Below are 20,150 nucleotides of genomic sequence, written 5' to 3'. Positions count from 1 at the left end.
CTGCAGTACTCAAGGTTCCTAAGAGCACAGTGGCCTACATAATCCTTAAATGGAAGAAGTTTGGGACCACCAGAAGTCTTCCTACACCTGGCTGGCCAGCCAAATTGAGCAATCATGGGAGAAGAGCCTTGGTGAGAGAGGTAAAGAAGAACCCCAAGATCACTGTGGCTCAGCTCCAGAGATGCAGTAGGGAGATGGGAGAAAGTTCCACAAAGTCAACTATCACTTCAGCCCTCCACCAGTCGGACCTTTATGGCAGAGTGGCCCGACGGAAGCCTCTCCTCAGTGCAAGACATATGAAAGCCCGCATAGAGTTTGCTAAAAAAAAAAAAAAAAACACATGAAGGACTCCCAGACTATGAGAAATAAGATTCTCTGGTCTGATGAGACGAAGATAAACCTTTTTGGTAATAATTATAAGCTGTATGTGTGGAGAAAACTAGGCACTGCTCATCACCTGCCCAATACAATCCCAACAGTGAAACATGGTGGTGGCAGCATCATGCTATTGGGGGTGTTTTTCAGCTGCAGAGACAGGATGACTGGTTGTCATTGAAGGAAACATGAGTGTGGCCAAGTACAGAGATATCCTGGATAAAAACCTCTTCCAGAGTGCTCTGGACCTCAGACTTGGCCGAAGGTTCACCTTGCAGCAAGACCATGACCCTAATGAGCACACCGCTAAAATAACAAAGGAGTGGCTTCAGAACAACTCTGTGACCATTCTTGACTGGCCCAGCCAGCACCCTGACCTAAACCCAATGGAGCATCTCTGGCGAGACCTGAAAATGGCTGTCCACCAACATTCACCATCCAACCTGACGAAACAGGAGAGGATCTGCCAGGAAGAATGGCAGAGGATCCCCACATACAGGTGTGAAAAAACTTGTTGCATCATTCCCAAGAAGACTTATGGCTGTACTAGCTCAAAAGGTGCTTCTACTCAATACGCAAAGGGTCTGAATACTTATGACCATGTCATATTTCAGTTTTTCTTTTTTAGTTTGCAAAAAATTTGTACATTTCTGTTTTTTTTCAGTCAAGATGTGTGCAGAGTGTACATAAATGAGAAACAAATGAACTTTTTTGAATTTACCAAATGGCTGCAGTGAAACAGTGAAAAATTTAAAGGGGTCTAAATACTTTTCATATCCACTGTACTTATTTATGTGACATGTCCCTGCCTTTGATGGGGGCTCACACGCCAGGCCCACATCTTTCCCTGCACATGACGGCTGATTTAATCTTTCATCTGATGGTAGATCAGAGTTCAGCCCGCAGCTTTAGACAGTGGAATTTAACAGGTTATCTATGAAAGCGGCATTTAAGATCGGCATGCCTATGACATGATTGTTATGCGCAAATGAGTTGCCATGACAGCTGGGGGTCTACCGATAACCCCCGTGCCTGTCATTACGATACTCCTGTCAATGTCGGCCCATGTACAGCACAAGCAATCAGATGATCGCAGCTTCAGGTCCCCAAGGGGACTATTAAAATACCATAAAAACTTTTTTTTAAAAGTGTTAAAATAAAAAAATGACACATATTTGGTATTGCTGTGATATTAAAATCTAAAATAAATTAATAAGATAAGTAAACAGAGTAACAATTTTTTTTCTAAATTGCGCTTTTTTGATTGCCGTAACATTGTAATAAAATGCAATACGAGGCAATTAAAACATCTTCGCATTGAAGGAAGCATATTTAAGTGTTGTCATTACGCTGAGGCAGTGCGCTTCTCTTTTCACCACTTTGAAATCTTGATGGAAGATGTTTTTAATAGTATTGATGGATGTATGAAATAACTGCAGGGAAAAAACAAGAGGGTGAAATAACTTTAACAGAAAAATAGCAGTATAAAGGCTACTGTCAGGAGTGCAAATAACCACATTAAGTAGAACTAAGGCTACTTTCACATTAGCGTCGTGCACTGCACGTCGCAATGCGTCGTTCTGTAGAAAAAACGCATCCTGCAAAATTGCTTGCAGGATGTGTTTTTTCTCCATAGACTTGAATTAGCGACGCATTGCCACACGTCGCAACCGTCGTGCGACGGTTGCGTCGGACCGTCGGCACAAAAAAAGTTGCATGTAACTTTATTTGTGCGTCGATAGCGTCTTTTCCGACCGCGCATGCGTGGCCAGAACTCCGCCCCCGCCTCCCCGCACATCACAATGGGGCAGCGGATGCGATGTAAAACAGCATCCGCTGCCCCCGTTGTGCGGCGCTTCCACACTATGTGTCGGTGCACTGCAACGTCGCATAGCGACGTGCAGTGCACGACGCTAGTGTGAAAGTAGCCTAAGGCTACTTTCACACTAGCGTCGGTACGGGGCCGTCGCGCCGCGTCGGCCCGACGTACCGACGCATACTGTGAAGAAAATGCCCGACGTTGGCAGCGGAAGCAGTCTTAAGACGCTTCCGCTGCTTCGTTGTAAGGTCCGGGGAGGAGGGAGCGAAGTTTCGGCCGCGCATGCGCGGTCGAAAATGGCGGTCCCGACGCACAAAAAAAGTTACATGTAACTTTTTTTGTGGCGGCGGTGCGCCAAAACACGACGCAACCGTCGCACGACAGTTGCGACGTGTGGCACTGCGTCGCTAATAAAAATCTATGGAGAAAAAACGCATCCTGCAGACAACTTTGCAGGATGCGTTTTTTATACACAACGACGCATTGCGACGTGCAGTGCACGACGCTAGTGTGAAAGTAGCCTAAGCTGGGGGAAGTCGCTGAACGCAGTGTCCCTTCGGGGAAGAAGTGACAGGTAGGCATCATGAAGACAAACGCTCCTGTGTGTTATATTTTTATACGAAGACTAACCAACTGGTGATGGAAAATAGTTCAATGACTATATTCATTAAATTCTGAAAATCTTGGATGTGAGAAACAGTGTGGTAAAATTGATCTAAAGGTGATATTGATAATTTCCTATCATATATTTAAATCCTATATATAAATGCTCCCAGGCATGAATGCTCACTTGTAAGTAGAGATGAGTGAACTTTTCAGTTTGAATTGGCGAATGTCTTGCCGAACATATTGAATTGAATTCAATGGGAGGCAAACCAAACGCATAGACAACACCTTCAGGGGTGCCAAGAAGCTGCCAAAACAGCTCAAATTAGGGGCAGACACCAGGAAAATTGGCATCAATTGACCCAGAGTACAAATCGTATAATTGCGCAGCATAGATGCATGGGGCAGGGCTTGGATCAGCATTTCTAGCTTAAACATTGATCAGTAACAGGTGGATGAGTGACCAATGTAGGCCTGGTGCTCTGAGAGCCTTGCCAAGTTCAGACACCGCACTTAAAGGAGACCCAACTTGGAGTCAAAACATTTCCAAAAATATTGCCACACATCACTAAAGTGGCATTAATTTCCCGAGAGTAGAAATAATATAATTATGCAGCATTTTGACAACTTCTGGTACTGGATGGGCTACTCCACTCCCTTTCTTTGGCAGCTGCACAGTGGTATTATTATTTGTTATGGCGTCATTTATTCCATGGTGCTTAACATGTGAAAAGGAGTATACATAATAAAAACAAGTACAATAGTCTTAAACAATACAAGTCACTGGCTGGTGCAGGACTCTTCATTTGAGGGCTCACAGTCTGCAAGGGTTGGGTGAGGATACAGTAGGTAAGGGTAGAGTTGGTTGTGCAGCAGTATGGTGGAACGATGGTCACTGTATGTTGTAGGCTTGTCGGAAGAGATGGTTCTTCAGGTTCCTTTTGAAGGTTTCCATGGTAGTCAAGAGTCTGATATGTTGGGGTAGAGAGTTCCAGAGTAGAGGGGATGCACGTGATAAATCTTATATGCAATTGTGGGAAGAGGAGATGAGGGAAGTAGAGAAGGATATCTTTTGAGGATCGGCGGTTGCGTGCAGTTAAGTACTGGGAGACTTAGTCACAGATGTATGGAGGAGACAGGTTGTGGATGGCTTCGTATGCCATGGTTAGAGTTTTGAACTAGAGTCTCTGGGTAATGGGAAGCCAGTGAAGGGATTGACAGAGTTTTTAATAGATTGGAAGGGTGCCAGACTTTTAGAAAGGAGACCACAAATCAGGAGGTTGCAGTAGTCGAGGTGGGAGATAATTAGTGCATGGACTAGGGTTTTGCAGATTCTTGATTAAGGAATGTACGGATCCGGGAAGTACTTCTGAGTTGTACTCGGCAGGAAGTGGAAAGTGCATGGATATGTGTTTTGAATTAGATATCAGAGTCCTAGGTTACCACAAGTCAGCGAGCTTGCGGGATGCCCTCATCTGAGCCTTGTAAATGAGGACCAGAAAGTACATGTGCTCCAGTGAATGACAAGCGCTTCTTCCACCTAATCATCACACACAGTACAGTCCTTCGAGGTGGCACCTCAATTACCCTTCTTCCACCCAACTCTATAGCTGCCCAACTGACTGCGGGGAACCAAAAAAAGACTCAGTAGATACAAAAATTCCCAAAGTTTGACTACTACATGCATGAACCGGCACATGTGCGATCAACATGCGTTAGTCTGGTAATTTCACTGCGCTAAAATGAGGCCTAGCTAGTTTTGCCAACCACCAGCTGCCCCATCAACCACATCTGCTGCTTCTTCCGTCTCTGGCACCGTGGCAAGTGTTCTCACACAGGTGTCCTGCCGCAGATCTTCCACTTGTTTACCCGCTACAGTCAGGATGAGTGAGAGCCCGTCACCTGTTATGGAAGTGGACATGCCTGCTGTTTTTGACTGTTCTCAGACACCGAGCATATTACATTTTTCTCAATCCTCCATAACCTCTTTGCCTGCACCTCACTTACACTCCACCCTCTCACAGCACAACAGCCAGCCTTCGGTCCCGCAGTTGTGGCCACGTAAAAGATTGTTTCCTTCTTCACATCCCAAAGCTAAGAGCTTGAACTTCACCATCTCCAATCTTTTGGCCATTTAAATGCTGCTTTTCCGCCTGGTGTATATAGACGGTTTCCGAAAGCTGATGTCCCTCACATCACCCCAGTACCAGTTGTCCAGTTGCCATTTCTTCTCTAAGAAAGATGTGCTTGCGCTACACCAGCATGTAGCAGACATCACCACCTTTTCCTTTAAAAAAATCTATGTCTGCCAGGGTGCATTTCACCACTGACACCTAGACAAGCAAGCATGTCCAGGGGTGTTACATCTCGGTGACTGAGTACTGGATGACTCTGGTGGCTGTGGAGGCAAGGGAAATGTTAGATGAGGAGTCCTCTCTTATCTTGCCAACGAAGGGGTTTATTGTCTGTAGGTGTAGTAGAGAAGAACTGGACCCATTGAGGAAGAGACATTTGGGAATGGCGATGCTGGTTCAGGAATTTTTGTAAATCTTCAGGTGAACAAAGCATGAGAAGTTCCAAAATAGCTCTCATTTAAAGTGTCCGTATGGAAAGGTCGGGTTGGATCTGTAATTGCTGGCCGTTTTGAGTTGTTGCTGGATTGCCTCTGGCCTTGGACTAGATGTCTTCTTTAATTTTGCAGAAGTTGACTCAACAGATAACATCTCTGGGATTGTTGGGGTCAGGATCCATAGCACGCAATGCTCTATGAGCTTTGTCAAGTTGTATCACAGACAAAGAAGGAGATCCTAGTTTTTTTATTGTAGAGGCAATTTAGAGGCTTGAAGGTTTGCAATTTGTGGTGAGTGTAGTCATACTTTTTCTTGGAGAGTGGGGATTGCAGATGTAGAATTTGACATGATTTGTTCTCTAGATGTCAAGTTTTTCACGTGATTGAAGTTTTACAATAATGTGTTGTGCAAATGATGCCTGGTCATCCTTGGTTGGGAAAGAATGTAGCTGTGGCTGAATGTCAGCCAATGTTACTTATCTGGAACTTTCTTCCCCTTCTAATGACAGATATAGCAATAATCCAGTAGATATTGTGGGCATTGGTCGAATGCGGGGAATACTAAAACTCTGCTCTGGGTTCTTAAAATCTATGGGATTCTTGTGGGTCAAACCGGGGAGTGTCTAGGAAACCCTGTACAGGTTCTGCAAGAGTATGCATTGGTTCTTGAATAATTTGTGAAGTTAGTTTGTTCAGTCTATTATGCTGCGTTGTCGTCTGTTGAAGACTGGATTAAAATGCAGGAGTGCCCACTGAAGCTATGATTCCTGGGGATGCAATGTTTTGAGAGACACTGTAAGCAGCTTCAAGTTCCTAATTTTGGTGCCAATTGTCCACTGCCTTAGAGTAGAGAAACTCTCCTTCTTACTGTATGGAAGCAAAGTAGACCGGTGCTGATATGTCCCACTGTCTGCCTAAATACTGATCCTGCCCAGCATCCGTTGTTGAGAGGGGTAGGGAGAGCAAGGACTCATCAGCATTTCATGTTCATGTCTAAGAATCCACCCACCGGAGTGCTCATGGAGCAAGCCAGTGCCATTTTGGACATGGAGGATTCCACCAGAAGAGGCCTGACAGGGACGTCGGCTGCCTGATAATGATTGCTGCCTTTGCTCACAGCGGTAAGGGGTTGGCTGCCTGATACAGACGGCTGGTAAGAGAAGACTGGGCTTAGGTTTTTCCTGCTTGTCTTGATCTCCACAAGACTGTTCGGGACTTCCAACACATATGGAGCTTCTGTATGGCTGCTGCAGAACAGATAAGTTGGTATGACACCCTGTGCAGCGAAAGTGCCAGTTAGTCTGCTTTTTACCTTGTAGATACAGAGGAGCTCAGATGTGTGCATCCTCACTACTCCATAGCTGACCATCACCCCTCACAGCGCATTTTTTAACGTTTCACATTGTTAAACTTATCCTTGATGAAAATATTAAATAAATCTACATACTTTATGAAGTGGGTTGTACTTCCAAACTTGAAATAAAAGAAGTGACCTCCTGCAAACCTTAATGAAGTGAAAGGAGATCAAAGTAATGTTTTTTTCTCAAATGTACTGTATATAATGACAAAAAGTACAAAATTCAGGTCTAATGTGAGCACAAGGGAAATGTGTGCTGCTGCTAGATGGATGCCTTTGTGTCATAGAGCAGCACAAGTAGGCTAGAGATGGCAACTGAAGTAAATCCTGTCGGTGTTCTGTAGCTGTCTTTTTGTGCATAGTATGTAGAGACTCAGATTAATCATTTAGAAGCTACTGATTCCTTCTTTTGCAGATAAACACTTTGGATGCAGCTATGTCCTCCACTTGAAGAGTAACCCTTTAGTAGCAACTATATCCTCTTACTTTATTTTGGCTGTGTAATACAAAGGAACATCATATTTCATAGTTTCATAGTGTTGAAGCTGAAAAAAACAAACCCATCTAGTTCAACCCATACCTGACTCTACATATGGTAATCAAATTAGTTCCTTAGATCAATGTCCTTGTACGGAGTCTAGTAAATTGACCATTACAACAAGCTGTTACAAAGAGTTCCATAGTCTCAGCGCTCTTACAGTAAATAATCACCACTGTGGTGATGATTAAACCTACTTTTCTCCAGACAGAGCTGATGCTCCCTTGTCATTGTTGAGGGCCTGTCTGTAAAAAGATCATTAGAAAGATTTTTGTTCTGTCCATTCATCTGTACTTTGTAATCAGATTTCCCCTAAGCCATCGTTTTTCAAAACTTTTTAACCACAAGTTTATTAATCTGTCTTGGTATGGCGGTCCAACTATTTTCATAACCCTATAGTAACCACCAATACGTGTTTTTACTGACCTGCAATAAGAGACTAGCATCCCCGGACAGCTGACAAACCTGTAGCTATCAGCTGTACACTATAGCTGACAACTTGCTTCATCAGCCATGATCAGTGTTGGCACCGATTATGGTTGTTTAACCCCTTATTTGCTGCTAGAAAGTGACTATGGCATCTAGATGGTTAACAGAGTGTGAGGGCTTAAGGTACCGTCACATTAAGCGACGCTGCAGCGATACAGACAACGATGCCAATCGCTGCAGCGTCGCTGTTTCGTCTTTGTGTGGTCGCTGGAGAGCTGTCACACAGACAGCTCTCCAGCGACCAACGATGTCGAAGTCCCGGGGTAACCAGGGTAAACATCGGGTTACTAAGCGCAGGGCCGCGCTTAGTAACCCGATGTTTACCCTGGTTACCAGTGTAAATGTAAAGAAAAAAAAACCACTACATACTTACATTCCGGTGTCTGTCGGGTCCCCCGGCGTCCGCTTCCCTGCACTGTGTAAATGCCGGCCCTAAAGCAGAGCGGTGACGTCACCGCTGTGCTGTGCTTTACGGCCGGCCGACGCTGACACAGTGCAGGGAAGCGGACGCCGGGGGACACGACAGACACCGGAATGTAAGTATGTAGTGTTTGGTTTTTTTTACATTTACACTGGTAACCAGGGTAAACATCGGGTTACTAAGCGCGGCCCTGCACTTAGTAACCCAATGTTTACCCTGGTTACCAGTGAAGACATCGCTGAATCAGCGTCACACACGCCGACTCAGCGATGTCAGCGGGTGATCCAGCGACGAAATAAGGTGCTGGCCTTCTAGCTCCGACCTACGATATCACAGCAGGATCCTGATCGCTGCTGCGTGTCAAACACAACGATATCGCTATCCAGGACGCTGCAACGTCACGGATTGCTATCGTTATCGATGTTAAGTTGTTCAGTGTGAAGGTACCTTTACTCTTTAATCCCATTAGCACCTTGAGATCTTGATCAAGTGGTACTTAAGGTACCGTCACACAGTGCCATTTTCATCGCTACGACGGCACGATCCGTGACGTCGCAGCGTCGTATGATTATCGCTCCAGCGTCGTAGACTGCGGTCACACTTTGCAATCACGGCGCTGGAGCGATGCCGAAGTCCCCGGGTAACCAGGGTAAACATCGGGTTACTAAGCGCAGGGCCGCGCTTAGTAACCCGATGTTTACCCTGGTTACCAGCGTAAACGTTAAAAAAAAAAAACAGTACATACTTACATTCCGGTGTCTGTCCCCCGGCGTTCTGCTTCTCTGCACTGTGTAAGCACCATAGCCGGAAAGCAGAGCGGTGACGTCACCGCTGTGCTCGCTTTCCGGCCGGCAGGCGCTCACAGTGCAAAGAAGCTTACATAAAAAGAAGTCTAGCACTCAACTTCAGTAAACGTGAACAACGTTTTATTTGTAGCACTCGAAACGTTTCAGTCCTATCTGGACTTTCATCAGTCACTACAATACCATAAAGGATAAAGTAAATAGTACAGCCAGTACAGAAAAAATAGTAAATAAAGTATATACAATAACACAAATATAACTATCATAACAGGTAAACATACAAAGTCTACTAGAAGTTAAGGTCATGGTATATTGCAACATGAGGAAAAAAAATATACATGCAGTGGAAGACGGCAAATAGCTACATTCAGTATCTAAGAACAAGGAGCTGTAGAACGCTGAACCGTGATAAGTAAGAGCAGTTAGACCATACCGTGCCAGTGTGGGCCCGTGGGGCCAGGCCAAGATAGAGTGGGGAGATGGGGGCTATAAGCCAAGATCTGTTATAAAAAGTAAAAGTAGGCAAACAAAGGAAAGAATGGTAAGTCCGGTCCTATAGTAGTGAGAGAATAGTGGTATGTATGTGATACTCACATAGAGGAGGAACTCAATAAGGCACCGATGAGGTACAAACTGTAAAGCAGACAAATAAGGTTGATGTGCATTATATTAATGGTAGAGATACAGGGGTGCCCCTAGGGAAGAGTATAGGATGGTACCTTTAGTTGAGGTATGCTCGTGGTGGATATTAATCCGCCAGGTGGAATATAGCCCCTGAGAGCTGGGGAAACAGTAAAGTTACGTGTAATGACTGTTGTAAAAAACGAGGCATGGTGGCTGCAAGAACGCCCGTTATAGGGGCGAAAATCTTACCAGTATAGTGCCGGTGAGGGAAAGAAGGAACTTATTGAGGAACTCAATATGGCACAAGTGGGGTAGAACCTGTGAAGCAGACAAATGATGTATATGTATATAGTACAAAAGTTAAGATACAGGGGTGCCCTTAAAGAGGTGTATAAGATGATACCTTAGGTGAGGTATGCTCGTGGTGGATACTAATTAACAGTTTGTACCTCATCGGTACATCTTGGCTTATAGCCCCCATCTCCCCACTCTATCTTGGCCTGGCCCCACGGGCCCACACTGGCACGGTATTGTCTAACTGCTCTTACTTATCACGGTTCAGCGTTCTACAGCTCCTTGTTCTTAGATACTGAATGTAGCTATTTGCCGTCTTCCACTGCATGTATATTTTTTTTCCTCATGTTGCAATATACCATGACCTTAACTTCTAGTAGACTTTGTATGTTTACCTGTTATGTTAGTTATATTTGTGTTATTGTATATACTTTATTTACTATTTTTTCTGTACTGGCTGTACTATTTACTTTATCCTTTATGGTATTGTAGTGACTGATGAAAGTCCAGATAGGACTGAAACGTTTCGAGTGCTACAAATAAAACGTTGTTCACGTTTACTGAAGTTGAGTGCTAGACTTCTTTTTATGTATACTGACGATTTGGGAACCTAGTCTATGCACCACAGTATAGCTGTGCACACGGTGTTTTTTCTTAAGTGCAGAGAAGCTGAGACGCCGGAGGACAGACACCGGAATGTGAGTATGTACTGTTTGTTTTTTTTACGTTTACGCTGGTAACCAGGGTAAACATCGGGTTACTAAGCGCGGCCCTGCGCTTAGTTACCCGATGTTTACCCTGGTTACAAGCGAACACATCGCTGGATCGGTGTCACACACAACGATCCAGCAATGTCAGCGGGTGATCAAGCGACGAAAGAAAGTTCCAAACGATCTGCTACGACGTACGATTCTCAGCGTGATGTCGGATCGCAGTAGCGTGTCAGACACAACGATATCGTAACGATATCGCTAGAACGTCACGAATCGTACCGTCGTAGCGATGAAAATGGCACTGTGTGACGGTACCCTTATGTTTGCTATGGCAGTTCATGGCAGTTCACAGGCTATAGCAGCCTGTTAAGAAGTTTCAAAATTTAGGTGGTAAATGTAAACTCTTTCATTCCTGTTATGCCACTTTCCATTAATTCTTGAAAAGCACCTAAAGGGTTAATTAACTACCCAAAACCAATTTTGAATATGTTGAGGGCTGCAAATTTTAAAAAGTTATCACTTTTGGGGTTTTTCCAATATATAGGACCCCCAAAGTCACCTCAAGCCTGAACAGGTCCCTAAAAAATACATTTACTTACATAAATTTGCTTGAAAAAAATGAAAAATCACTGCTACTTTTTTAAACCTTCTAAAATACTAACAAAATCAAACAACATTTTACAAATGGTGCTGATGTAAAGTGGAAAATGTATTTTATTGTTTTTGTATGGTATGACTATCTGGATATAAGGGATAGCCATTCAAAGTTCAAAAATTGCAAATTTTTTTTACAATTTTTGACAAATTTCTGATATTTTTATAAATAATTGCAAAACATATCAACTTAAATTTAACATTATCATAAAGTACAATGTGTCACAAAAAACAGTCTCAAAATCAATGAGACATGTTGAAGCTTTCCAAAGTTATTGCTACATAAAGTGACACGTCAAGTTTTAAAAAAAATGGCCCTTCACAAAGGGGTTAATAATCTTGTCTGCTCTTCTATGCATCCAGCCTAGTTTAGCTATGTCCTTCTGATAAACTGAAGCCCAAAATTGGACACAGTATTCTAAGCGTGGACTGACTAGATACTTGTATGGAAGCAAAACAAAGTTTTTGTCAAGAGCATCTATGGCTCCTCCAATACATCCCATTGTTTTATTTGCCTTCGCACCAGCTGCCTGGCATTGGTCACTAAAGTTGAGTTTGCTGTCCACCATACACCCAAGTCTCTTCAGTGTGCGTTTTACTATTTAGTACATAATTGTAATGTTTTTTTCCTTATCCCAAGTGCATAGCCTTACATTTATCTATGTTAAAGAGGACCTTTTGAATCTGAAGTGAAGACATGACTGTAATGGCACTGTAGTACAAACTGAATTGATAACTTTGTTGAAGCAATCTTTGTTGTTCTGTAGTTACCATTAATCCCCAGGTAAGGCTGGGCCATTAATTCCAGGTTGGTGGAATGAGCTCAGTTGCCGAGTGGAATAGCACAGATCCGTCAGCTGTATCGTGGCCACAGTGGGGAACTGCAGATGTACCCCTCTTCTCATCAGATTGGGTCACTCTGGTACACTGAAAGTAAAACCTGCATCTGTAATACTGAGGGAAGTCATCCGGTTTGCTAAAGATGTACATTTTGAGAAAAGTCTTAATTTCATAACTTTTTATGAAATGAAAATCGTTTTCAACTATGGAAGCTCATAGGTCTGCGTTGGAATGGTAGTTATTAAAGAGTAGGATCCTGTCTAAATCAAGACTATTTTCAGAGTGGCTTCATTTTAACCATGGGTTTGATGGGAGGAAAAGCAGGACTGGAAAAGAGTGGGTTAACTGCGCTGCTGATAACCAATGAAAGAATCCAAGAGACTGAAAAATATTCTATGGGGTTTGTTATCACCGCTTTTCAAAACCATCCAACTTTTTCATCAGGCAAACCACTTGTGGATTTAATATATTTTTTCCTTTTAACAAGTAGTATTTAATAAGCTAAGATGAATTTGCTTAAAAAAGAGTATCATGATTTTGCTTCAAGATTCAATTTACTGTGTGAAAAAAAAGTTTAGGATAGATGCTTACTATTTGTTTTTTTTTATTTCATTTTGCCTGCCTCCTCTATGGTCTGTGACAATAAATGGGTGCAGATGACAAGATAAGGCAGATGGATGAAAATGTTATTTAGCAGAAAGCTTTTTAAAGAATTCCGATTACAGGACAATAGCTCAGTGTAATGCACTTTTCGGTTGTGAAGAGGAGCAACCATTATAAAAAAAGACCTAGAAGATGACATTTGAAAATGTCCCTTTAGTGTGTGTTAGAAATATAAAGAGAATTCTAAATAAAAAAGTAAACTTTTTTTTTTTTAAAGATATTATTGTTTAAAGGGAGCATGTCAACTTGGAAAAGGCTATTAACTTGGAGATATAGTGTTAATCTGCAGGTAAATAGTGTCACGATGCTGCCTTACTGAAAGTGTGGCTACTGGGAGAAAATGAACTTATATCCTCCCATGAGCCGCCAGCTTCTATCCATGGGGGAGTGCACGGATCAGCTACAGTATTATAATGGGCAGTGACTATAGCTATGTGTCAATATGACCAAAAGGTGTAAAGCTAAAATGTCCTTTTTAAATATCGAGCTTCACACCCGAACCACTTTTGTGATTAGTTTTATTATAAACTGCTCTACACTTCTCCCTATTAGTGATGAGCGAGCGTGTTCGGATAAGGTGTTATCATTTCAAGCACATGTCCTAATCGAGTACTTTCTGCGTGCTCATAAAATATGCTCAAGTCTCCGTGGCTGCATGTTTCGTGGCTGTTCGACAGCCACAACACTTGCAGGGATTGCCTTAGAAACAGATAATCCATGCATGTGTTGCTGCTGTCGAACAGCTGTGAGACATGCAGATGCGGCAACTCAAGCATATTTCCCGAGTAATCTAAAAATATTCAATTAGGACACGAGTGTGCTCAGATAATACCTTTAGCCGAGCCCGCTCGCCCATCACTGCTCCCTATCTATCTAATTCCTAAGGCCTCATTCAGACATCTATGAGAATAACAGGCACGTGCGAGAAAAATGTCTTAATTATTTTTTATCAGGGTGTGCTCCAAGTGTCCTCCATTTTTCTTGTACATGGAAAAAAAAAGTTTAGTTTTTTTTCCCAGACCCATAGACTTGCATTGCCGATTTTGATCCAACCCTCAGTTCAAAATCAGACACGTCTCTGTGATTTTGCACAGACTTGGTCTTCGCAAATGGCCCCATAGACTATCACGTGTACATGAAAACCACTTATTGCTCTTCTATGTGACAAACTGACTTCTGAATGGGCCATAAATGTGTTTTTTTACTTCACCTCTTAGCCTGAATCTCTATTATTCCTGTACCTGACCTCAATCAAAAGGGAACAAAATGTCATTTGAATCTCTAAAGAAAGGATTCTTAGGTTTTGGGCCTGTACATCACCTATCATGTGCCAATGTAGGCAGGGTTACCGCTCTCTATACCTCCTGCTGTAGCCATGACTTGTGATGTAGCTAATGACCGGCTGAGGTTGGCCACCGCTGTGGCTAGTGAGTAACTAAGCCGTCATTTCCTGTATGTGGAGTGTGATCAGGAAATGAAGACCCACGAAGCTTAGGAATGGGAGCAGCTGGGGATCAGATTGGCGTTTGGTAATATTTTTCACCAATTCTGAGCTGATAAATAAAAATGTTCTTGTGTGGATATTCCTGGGCATTGAAGCCCTGCTTATAATAAAACAATTTCCGAAGCCATCCCGTTTACTTTCGTGTGAATTTCTCATTTATGAAAATCAGATTCCTTCCCCTTTTTGTCCTGTACTTTTCCATGAATGCTCAGCTTCACTGTCAGTCATCCTTTTCTGGTTGTTACTAGGCTTGTCAGGCTCTTATCTGTGTATGGTTTGAGAAGCGAAGTCCTCCATCACAGATAACAAAGCTCAATGCCCACAAACCTTATGAGCGCACTCAAAGAATTAACCATTGCTGTTCCGTTAGATTGTCATCACTCATCAAAAATATGTGACCTCAGGCATGATAATTACTGATAGGAGGATCAGATGTATAAGAAATGCAGCTGCAGTTTTGTGTAACTAAAAAAGAGACCTTCAGAATAGCCTAAAATTCTCTCAGCTTTGGTTTTATGTTTAAAGCTCCATTTACCTGTATTGTAAGTACCCACTGAAAATCTACAGCAATTACCCACATCTGAACTTAGCTTTGCTAATAGGCAGTTAGACTGAAAATTGGGAGATAGGGGAATCAAAATATATAAATATATATATTCAGCTAATAAAAATGGCATGACAGTAGAAGTTAAAGGGTTGTTCCACAAAAATAAAACTTTAACGTTGTCTGGATACGGGAAAAAATAACATTTACCTACCGACATCTACTTTGATCTAGGCCGCTCTATGATCTGCGCAAGAAAACATGAAGTGGTGATGTCACTGTTCTACCTGCTGTGGCCTGTGATTGGCTGCAGCGGTCAGTAACTTGAGCACTGTGTCATTGACTGTTTTATAATTTTCTCTGCTCAAAGTCACCTAACCACTGCAGCCACTCACAGTCCGCAGTGGTTCGGTGGCAGTTGGAATTGTGACATCACCACTTCCTGTGTCTGCACCAATCACTGAGCATCCTGCGCTAGATACAGATGGGTTCCGGTAGATGAGTAGGACTGAGTTTGTTATTTTTGACATATCCAGTCCCCAGGGCACAGTTAATTTGCCCAGACCCTTTAGCAAGTTTTATATACACTCTCACACATACTCCCATACATTTTCAGGTTTATGTGTTCTGTAACTTTGTTTAGTTTAAGTTTTCTACATTTTAATTCATGAAAAGAGTTTGACTGGCAACTGTTTGTGGATCATTTACATCCACTTACAACGGGGGAATTGTCAAGCCAGAAGCAAATGATGTTCATTCTTCATTCATCCGGAGTGTTCGGAAGGTTAGTCCTGCAAGTTTACAGATAACAAGTAACCACGCGCTGCAATGTGTTATGTTCAGATTTGAATGCATGCAAATAATTATTGTTTAACAACTAAATTATGTCATAAATTATAGTTGATTTTCTTGTATGCAACATGAATTTTATTTTTATTTTTTTTTTAGAAAAATGCTTCCTTTGAGTAAAATAGTAAATTAATATATTTTCATGCTAGGCAGTGATTTAAAATGCAAAGAACATTTACTGATATTTTGCTTTGTAGTTTTAATGTACTTTATAAGCGAACTGCCTAAATCACAGTCTACTTCTACAGTGACACTAAAGCCCAAACAGAACAGGCATCAGTCAATTTAAAGTCACGGGTTATAAAATATGATGGACTAATATTTTTTCTGAAATATTTGTAATTTTTTTCAGATGCCATCACCGAATTTGAGATATGGATTTGGTTCTCTTGGGTTGTTTATGATTTGTTTCCTGATTATTCAGTCAAGTCCATGGACATATTATGTCTATTGTCTATTACCTATCCACATCTGGTATTCTGCTTCAAAAGAGTAAGTTGCATTCATATGAGTTTCCAAGAAAAATTATTCAATTGTTCTTGCTGTTTGGGGTATTGTGTGTTGTAGATGTGACTTATCCCAAAATATGGATGATTTATCACTTCGTCATTCACTGATGTGTATGAAATATGCCTACATAATGCCCTTATATGTAATCTTTTTAAATAATGTAAAAATATGTAGCAATTAATTTTTACTCGGACTCCCATGACAGCACGACGAGAGAGGGGATCCGCCCATTAGGAACAGGAAACCTACAGATACAAAAGGGCGGCACCTCTCCCCTGCATCAGTTGGTTTCCTGTTCCTAAAGGGATGGGTGCCCACAGATGAATCTTATGGAGCCCAGGCCGGCCGGCCGATTCCGGTAGCGAGGGGGTCTCCTACCTCGGCCGGTGCGGAGATCCCTGGAGACGCCACGGTGGTCCTTGCTGGACTGCACGTCGGTGGCGTTCGCAGCAGGGAGCAGAGTCCAGAGGATTTCTCGCCTCCATCAGCGTCAGCGCCGGTAAGTATTTCCCATTGGCGGTGCAGCGGTGGCGTACTTGCGGGGTGCCGGTGTCAGGACTATGTGGCCGGAGCGCTGCGATCCGTCCCCGGCGTCCTGCACCGCTCTCAGCGTGTGCTGGAGCGTTTCCGGGTGCGGTGACGCGGGGGGGCGGAGTTAGTAGCCGCTTCCGGGTCGCCGGATGTCTGCGCATGCGCAGTCGATCCAAAATGGCGGCGCCCATGTATCCTGATTACCGGTATTCTCCCACATGAATCCTATCCTCCCTGCGGTATCCTGGGCCAATGGGAATGGCACTGACCTATCTGCTGACCGGATCCAAGGGGGATTTAAGCAGGTGACGATTCAGGAACCCTGCTTTTGGTCGCAATTCGTCATGGAGAGTGGTGGTGAGCAGCAGCAGCTGCTTGATGATGTGCGTCAGAAGCCCAAGGAGAAAGACAGAAGCGACCAGTCCAGTCGTAAAAGCTCATCCGGGCAGGGATCAAGAGCTTCGACTAGGAAAGAACCCCCTCGCATTCCGGTACTTTACTTTGGCGCACGGGTAAGTGATCTACGTGAAAGTTCACTCTGTGACGCGGGCCCCTTATACTTTATCATTCTAGGGAAAGAAGAGTGACAAGTCAAAACATAAGGAGTGTGCCCTCTGTGGAGTCCCCTTACCAGACTGTTATCCTAAGAAATTATGTGCCCCCTGTATACAACAGACGGTGAGGTCTACAGGTGTGGTGGGGTGGAAGCGACATTAGGTCAGATAGTAGTTATCACCTATACTGTCCCCCCCCCAGGTAGCAGAAGAGTCTGTGAGTGCGGCAAACCTGAAAGAGATGATACGTTTGGAAGTGAGGGAATCTCTACGGTCCCTATCCCAAACGGGAGGTTCAAAACATAGAACCCCCCTGGACTCTAATTCTTCGGAGGAAGAAAGAGAAGAGGGTGCCTATCACTCTAGTCCTTCCTCCTCTTCATCAGATGAGGAGTCTGGACGATTTTGTCTGCCCCTGGATAAGATTGACAAAGTGGTCAAGTCAGTCAGGGGCACAATGGGCATAGAAGAAACCAAGCCGCAGCCCTCAAAGCAAGAGATGATGTTCAGCGGACTGGATCGTAAAAAACACAGATCTTTTCCAGTGAACGAAAAGATTCAAGACTTAATCCTCCGGGAATGGAAGAAGCCGGAAAAGAAGGGTTCCTTACCGCCAGCTTTAAAACGCAGGTACCCCTTTGATGATCCGGTTGTAGAGACATGGGACAAAGCCCCTAAGTTGGATGCGGCGGTGGCAAAAGCATCCAAGAGAGCCTCGTTGCCATTTGAGGATATGGGGACCCTCAAGGACCCCCTTGATAGAAAAGCGGACATTTTCCTTAAAGGTACCTGGGAAACAGCGGCAGGATCTCTCAGACCAGCGGTTGCCGCAACATGTACAGCCAGATCTTTAATGGTCTGGCTGGATCAGTTAGAGACCCAGCTTAAGGACGGCGCTTCCAGAGATTCTATTCTGAAGGCCTTACCAACAATTCAAAATGCTGCGGCCTTTCTATCAGACGCTTCGGTGGACTCAGTCAGGATGGCGGCTAGAGCGGCAGGGCTCTCCAACGTGGCTCGTAGAGCCTTATGGTTGAAGTGCTGGTCAGGCGACATACAATCCAGAGCTAAGCTCTGCGCAATCCCATGTAAGGGAGAATATCTCTTTGGTCCAACTCTGGATGAGTTGCTGGAGAAAGCGGGGGATGACAAGAAGAAATTTCCTAATCCTTCAGCATCCTACCGTCGGCCCTTCAACAGAAGAAGATTTGGTCGCGGAAAGAAACGCGGGTCCTCACCCTCTAGAGAGAGTTTTAGATGGGAGGACAGACGCGGAAGAGGTACGGGCTATATGTTTCGCCGTTCCTCAAAAGAACAGAAAAAGCCGGACCAATGACTAGCAATCCCCGTGGGGGGTAGACTGTCAACATTCTCTTCAGCATTGTTTGACATTTCGAACAGTAAATGGGTCCGAGGCATTATAGCTAAAGGTCTAAAGCTTGACTTTAGTCATTGGCCTCGGGATAAATTTAAGTTAACCCCTTTACGCTCCTCCCCCCTTGAACAAGCAGCCCTGGAAGCAGAGGTCATGAACTTATGCTCCAAGAGAGTTTTGATCGAAATTCCAGGATCAGAAAAAGGGAGGGGATTTTACTCTCCTCTTTTTCTGATCAAGAAGCCAGACGGATCGTTTAGAACGATCATAAATCTCAAAAGCCTTAATGAATTCCTGGTCAATGAATCATTTAAAATGGAAACAGTCAGTACAGCAATAAAAATGTTGTTTAAACACTGCTTCATGGTAGTTGTGGATTTAAAGGACGCATACTATCATGTTCCAATACATGAAGACTTCCAGAGATTCCTGAGAGTAGCTGTGACAATGGGGGGTCAGGTTCGTCACTTCCAGTTCAGAGCTCTTCCCTTTGGCCTATCAGCGGCCCCTAGGGTATTTACAAAGTTAGTGGCCGAAGTCATGGCGCACTTGCGAGAATCTGACATCCTGATTGTCCCCTATTTGGATGACTTCCTTATAGTGGGAAGTTCGGCAGACCATTGCCTCTCACAACTAGAGACAACCACAACCAAACTTGAACATCTGGGGTGGATCATAAATTATGAAAAATCCCGGTTACAGCCCCAAATGATACAGAGATTCTTAGGGCTGTTGTTAAATTCAGAAACCCAACAGTGTTGTCTTCCGCCTGACAAGTTGTTACACATCCAATAACAAGTATCTAAAGCAATTGATAAACCATCCATGACCCTTAGACAGGCTATGTCACTGTTAGGATCTCTAACCTCATGCATTCCCGCTGTCCGTTGGGCCAATTTCATACCAGACCTTTACAATCCGAGGTACTGGTTAATGATAGAATTTTACAGGGGTCTTTGCAGAGTCAGATTACCTTGGGTCCAAAAGCCCTTACTTCTCTTAGATGGTGGCTAAACAGTGACAATTTATCGGCGGGGGTTCCCTGGGTAACACGGGTGACACGTATTGTAACAACGGACGCTAGCCCTTCAGGTTGGGGAGCACACATGGATGACATGATAGTTCAGGGTCTATGGGACCCCTTAACATCAGCCTCCTCTAACCACAGAGAGTTAATGGCAATTGAACTTTCTGTTAAAAAATTCCTCATATGTCTGCAGGGTCACCACGTCAAGATCCTCTCGGACAACCAGGTGGCGGTCGCATACATAAATCACCAGGGTGGAACTCATTCCGAATCTCTGATGAGAGTGGCGGACCGGTTATTCCAGACAGCGGAGAACAATTTTCTATCTTTAACCGCACTGCACATAAAAGGAAAAGAAAATGTGAAAGCGGACTTTCTAAGCCGCAACACCCTGAGACAAGGGGAATGGTCTCTAAACGATCTCGTGTTCAACCAGATTGTCCAAAAATGGGGACATCCAGAGGTGGATTTATTTGCCACCAGGGACAACC

The 20,150-nt window shown here is 43.7% G+C and overlaps 1 protein-coding gene and 1 long non-coding RNA gene across 3 annotated transcripts in view; one reads left to right on the top strand and one right to left on the bottom strand.

Annotated features, from left to right (window-relative positions):
- The window catches only part of PIGN (phosphatidylinositol glycan anchor biosynthesis class N), a 477,253-nt gene that overhangs the window by 222,790 nt on the left and 234,313 nt on the right, over positions 1–20,150 (top strand). For both annotated transcript variants that reach the window (XM_077269733.1, XM_077269734.1), the window contains exon 15: positions 16,015–16,154. In XM_077269733.1, the coding sequence (XP_077125848.1) occupies positions 16,015–16,154 (140 nt within the window). The remainder of the gene's footprint in view (positions 1–16,014; positions 16,155–20,150) is intronic.
- Positions 1,651–15,300, bottom strand: LOC143782364 (uncharacterized). Its single transcript, XR_013216938.1, has 3 exons — positions 15,028–15,300; positions 12,034–12,189; positions 1,651–1,808 (listed from the first exon to the last, which is right to left on the bottom strand). It is a non-coding gene; the product is annotated as an uncharacterized LOC143782364 (long non-coding RNA).

The sequence above is a fragment of the Ranitomeya variabilis genome, chromosome 6, assembly GCF_051348905.1.
Source record: "Ranitomeya variabilis isolate aRanVar5 chromosome 6, aRanVar5.hap1, whole genome shotgun sequence".
Taxonomy (NCBI): domain Eukaryota; kingdom Metazoa; phylum Chordata; class Amphibia; order Anura; family Dendrobatidae; genus Ranitomeya; species Ranitomeya variabilis.
This window is presented reverse-complemented; position numbering and strand designations above follow the sequence as displayed.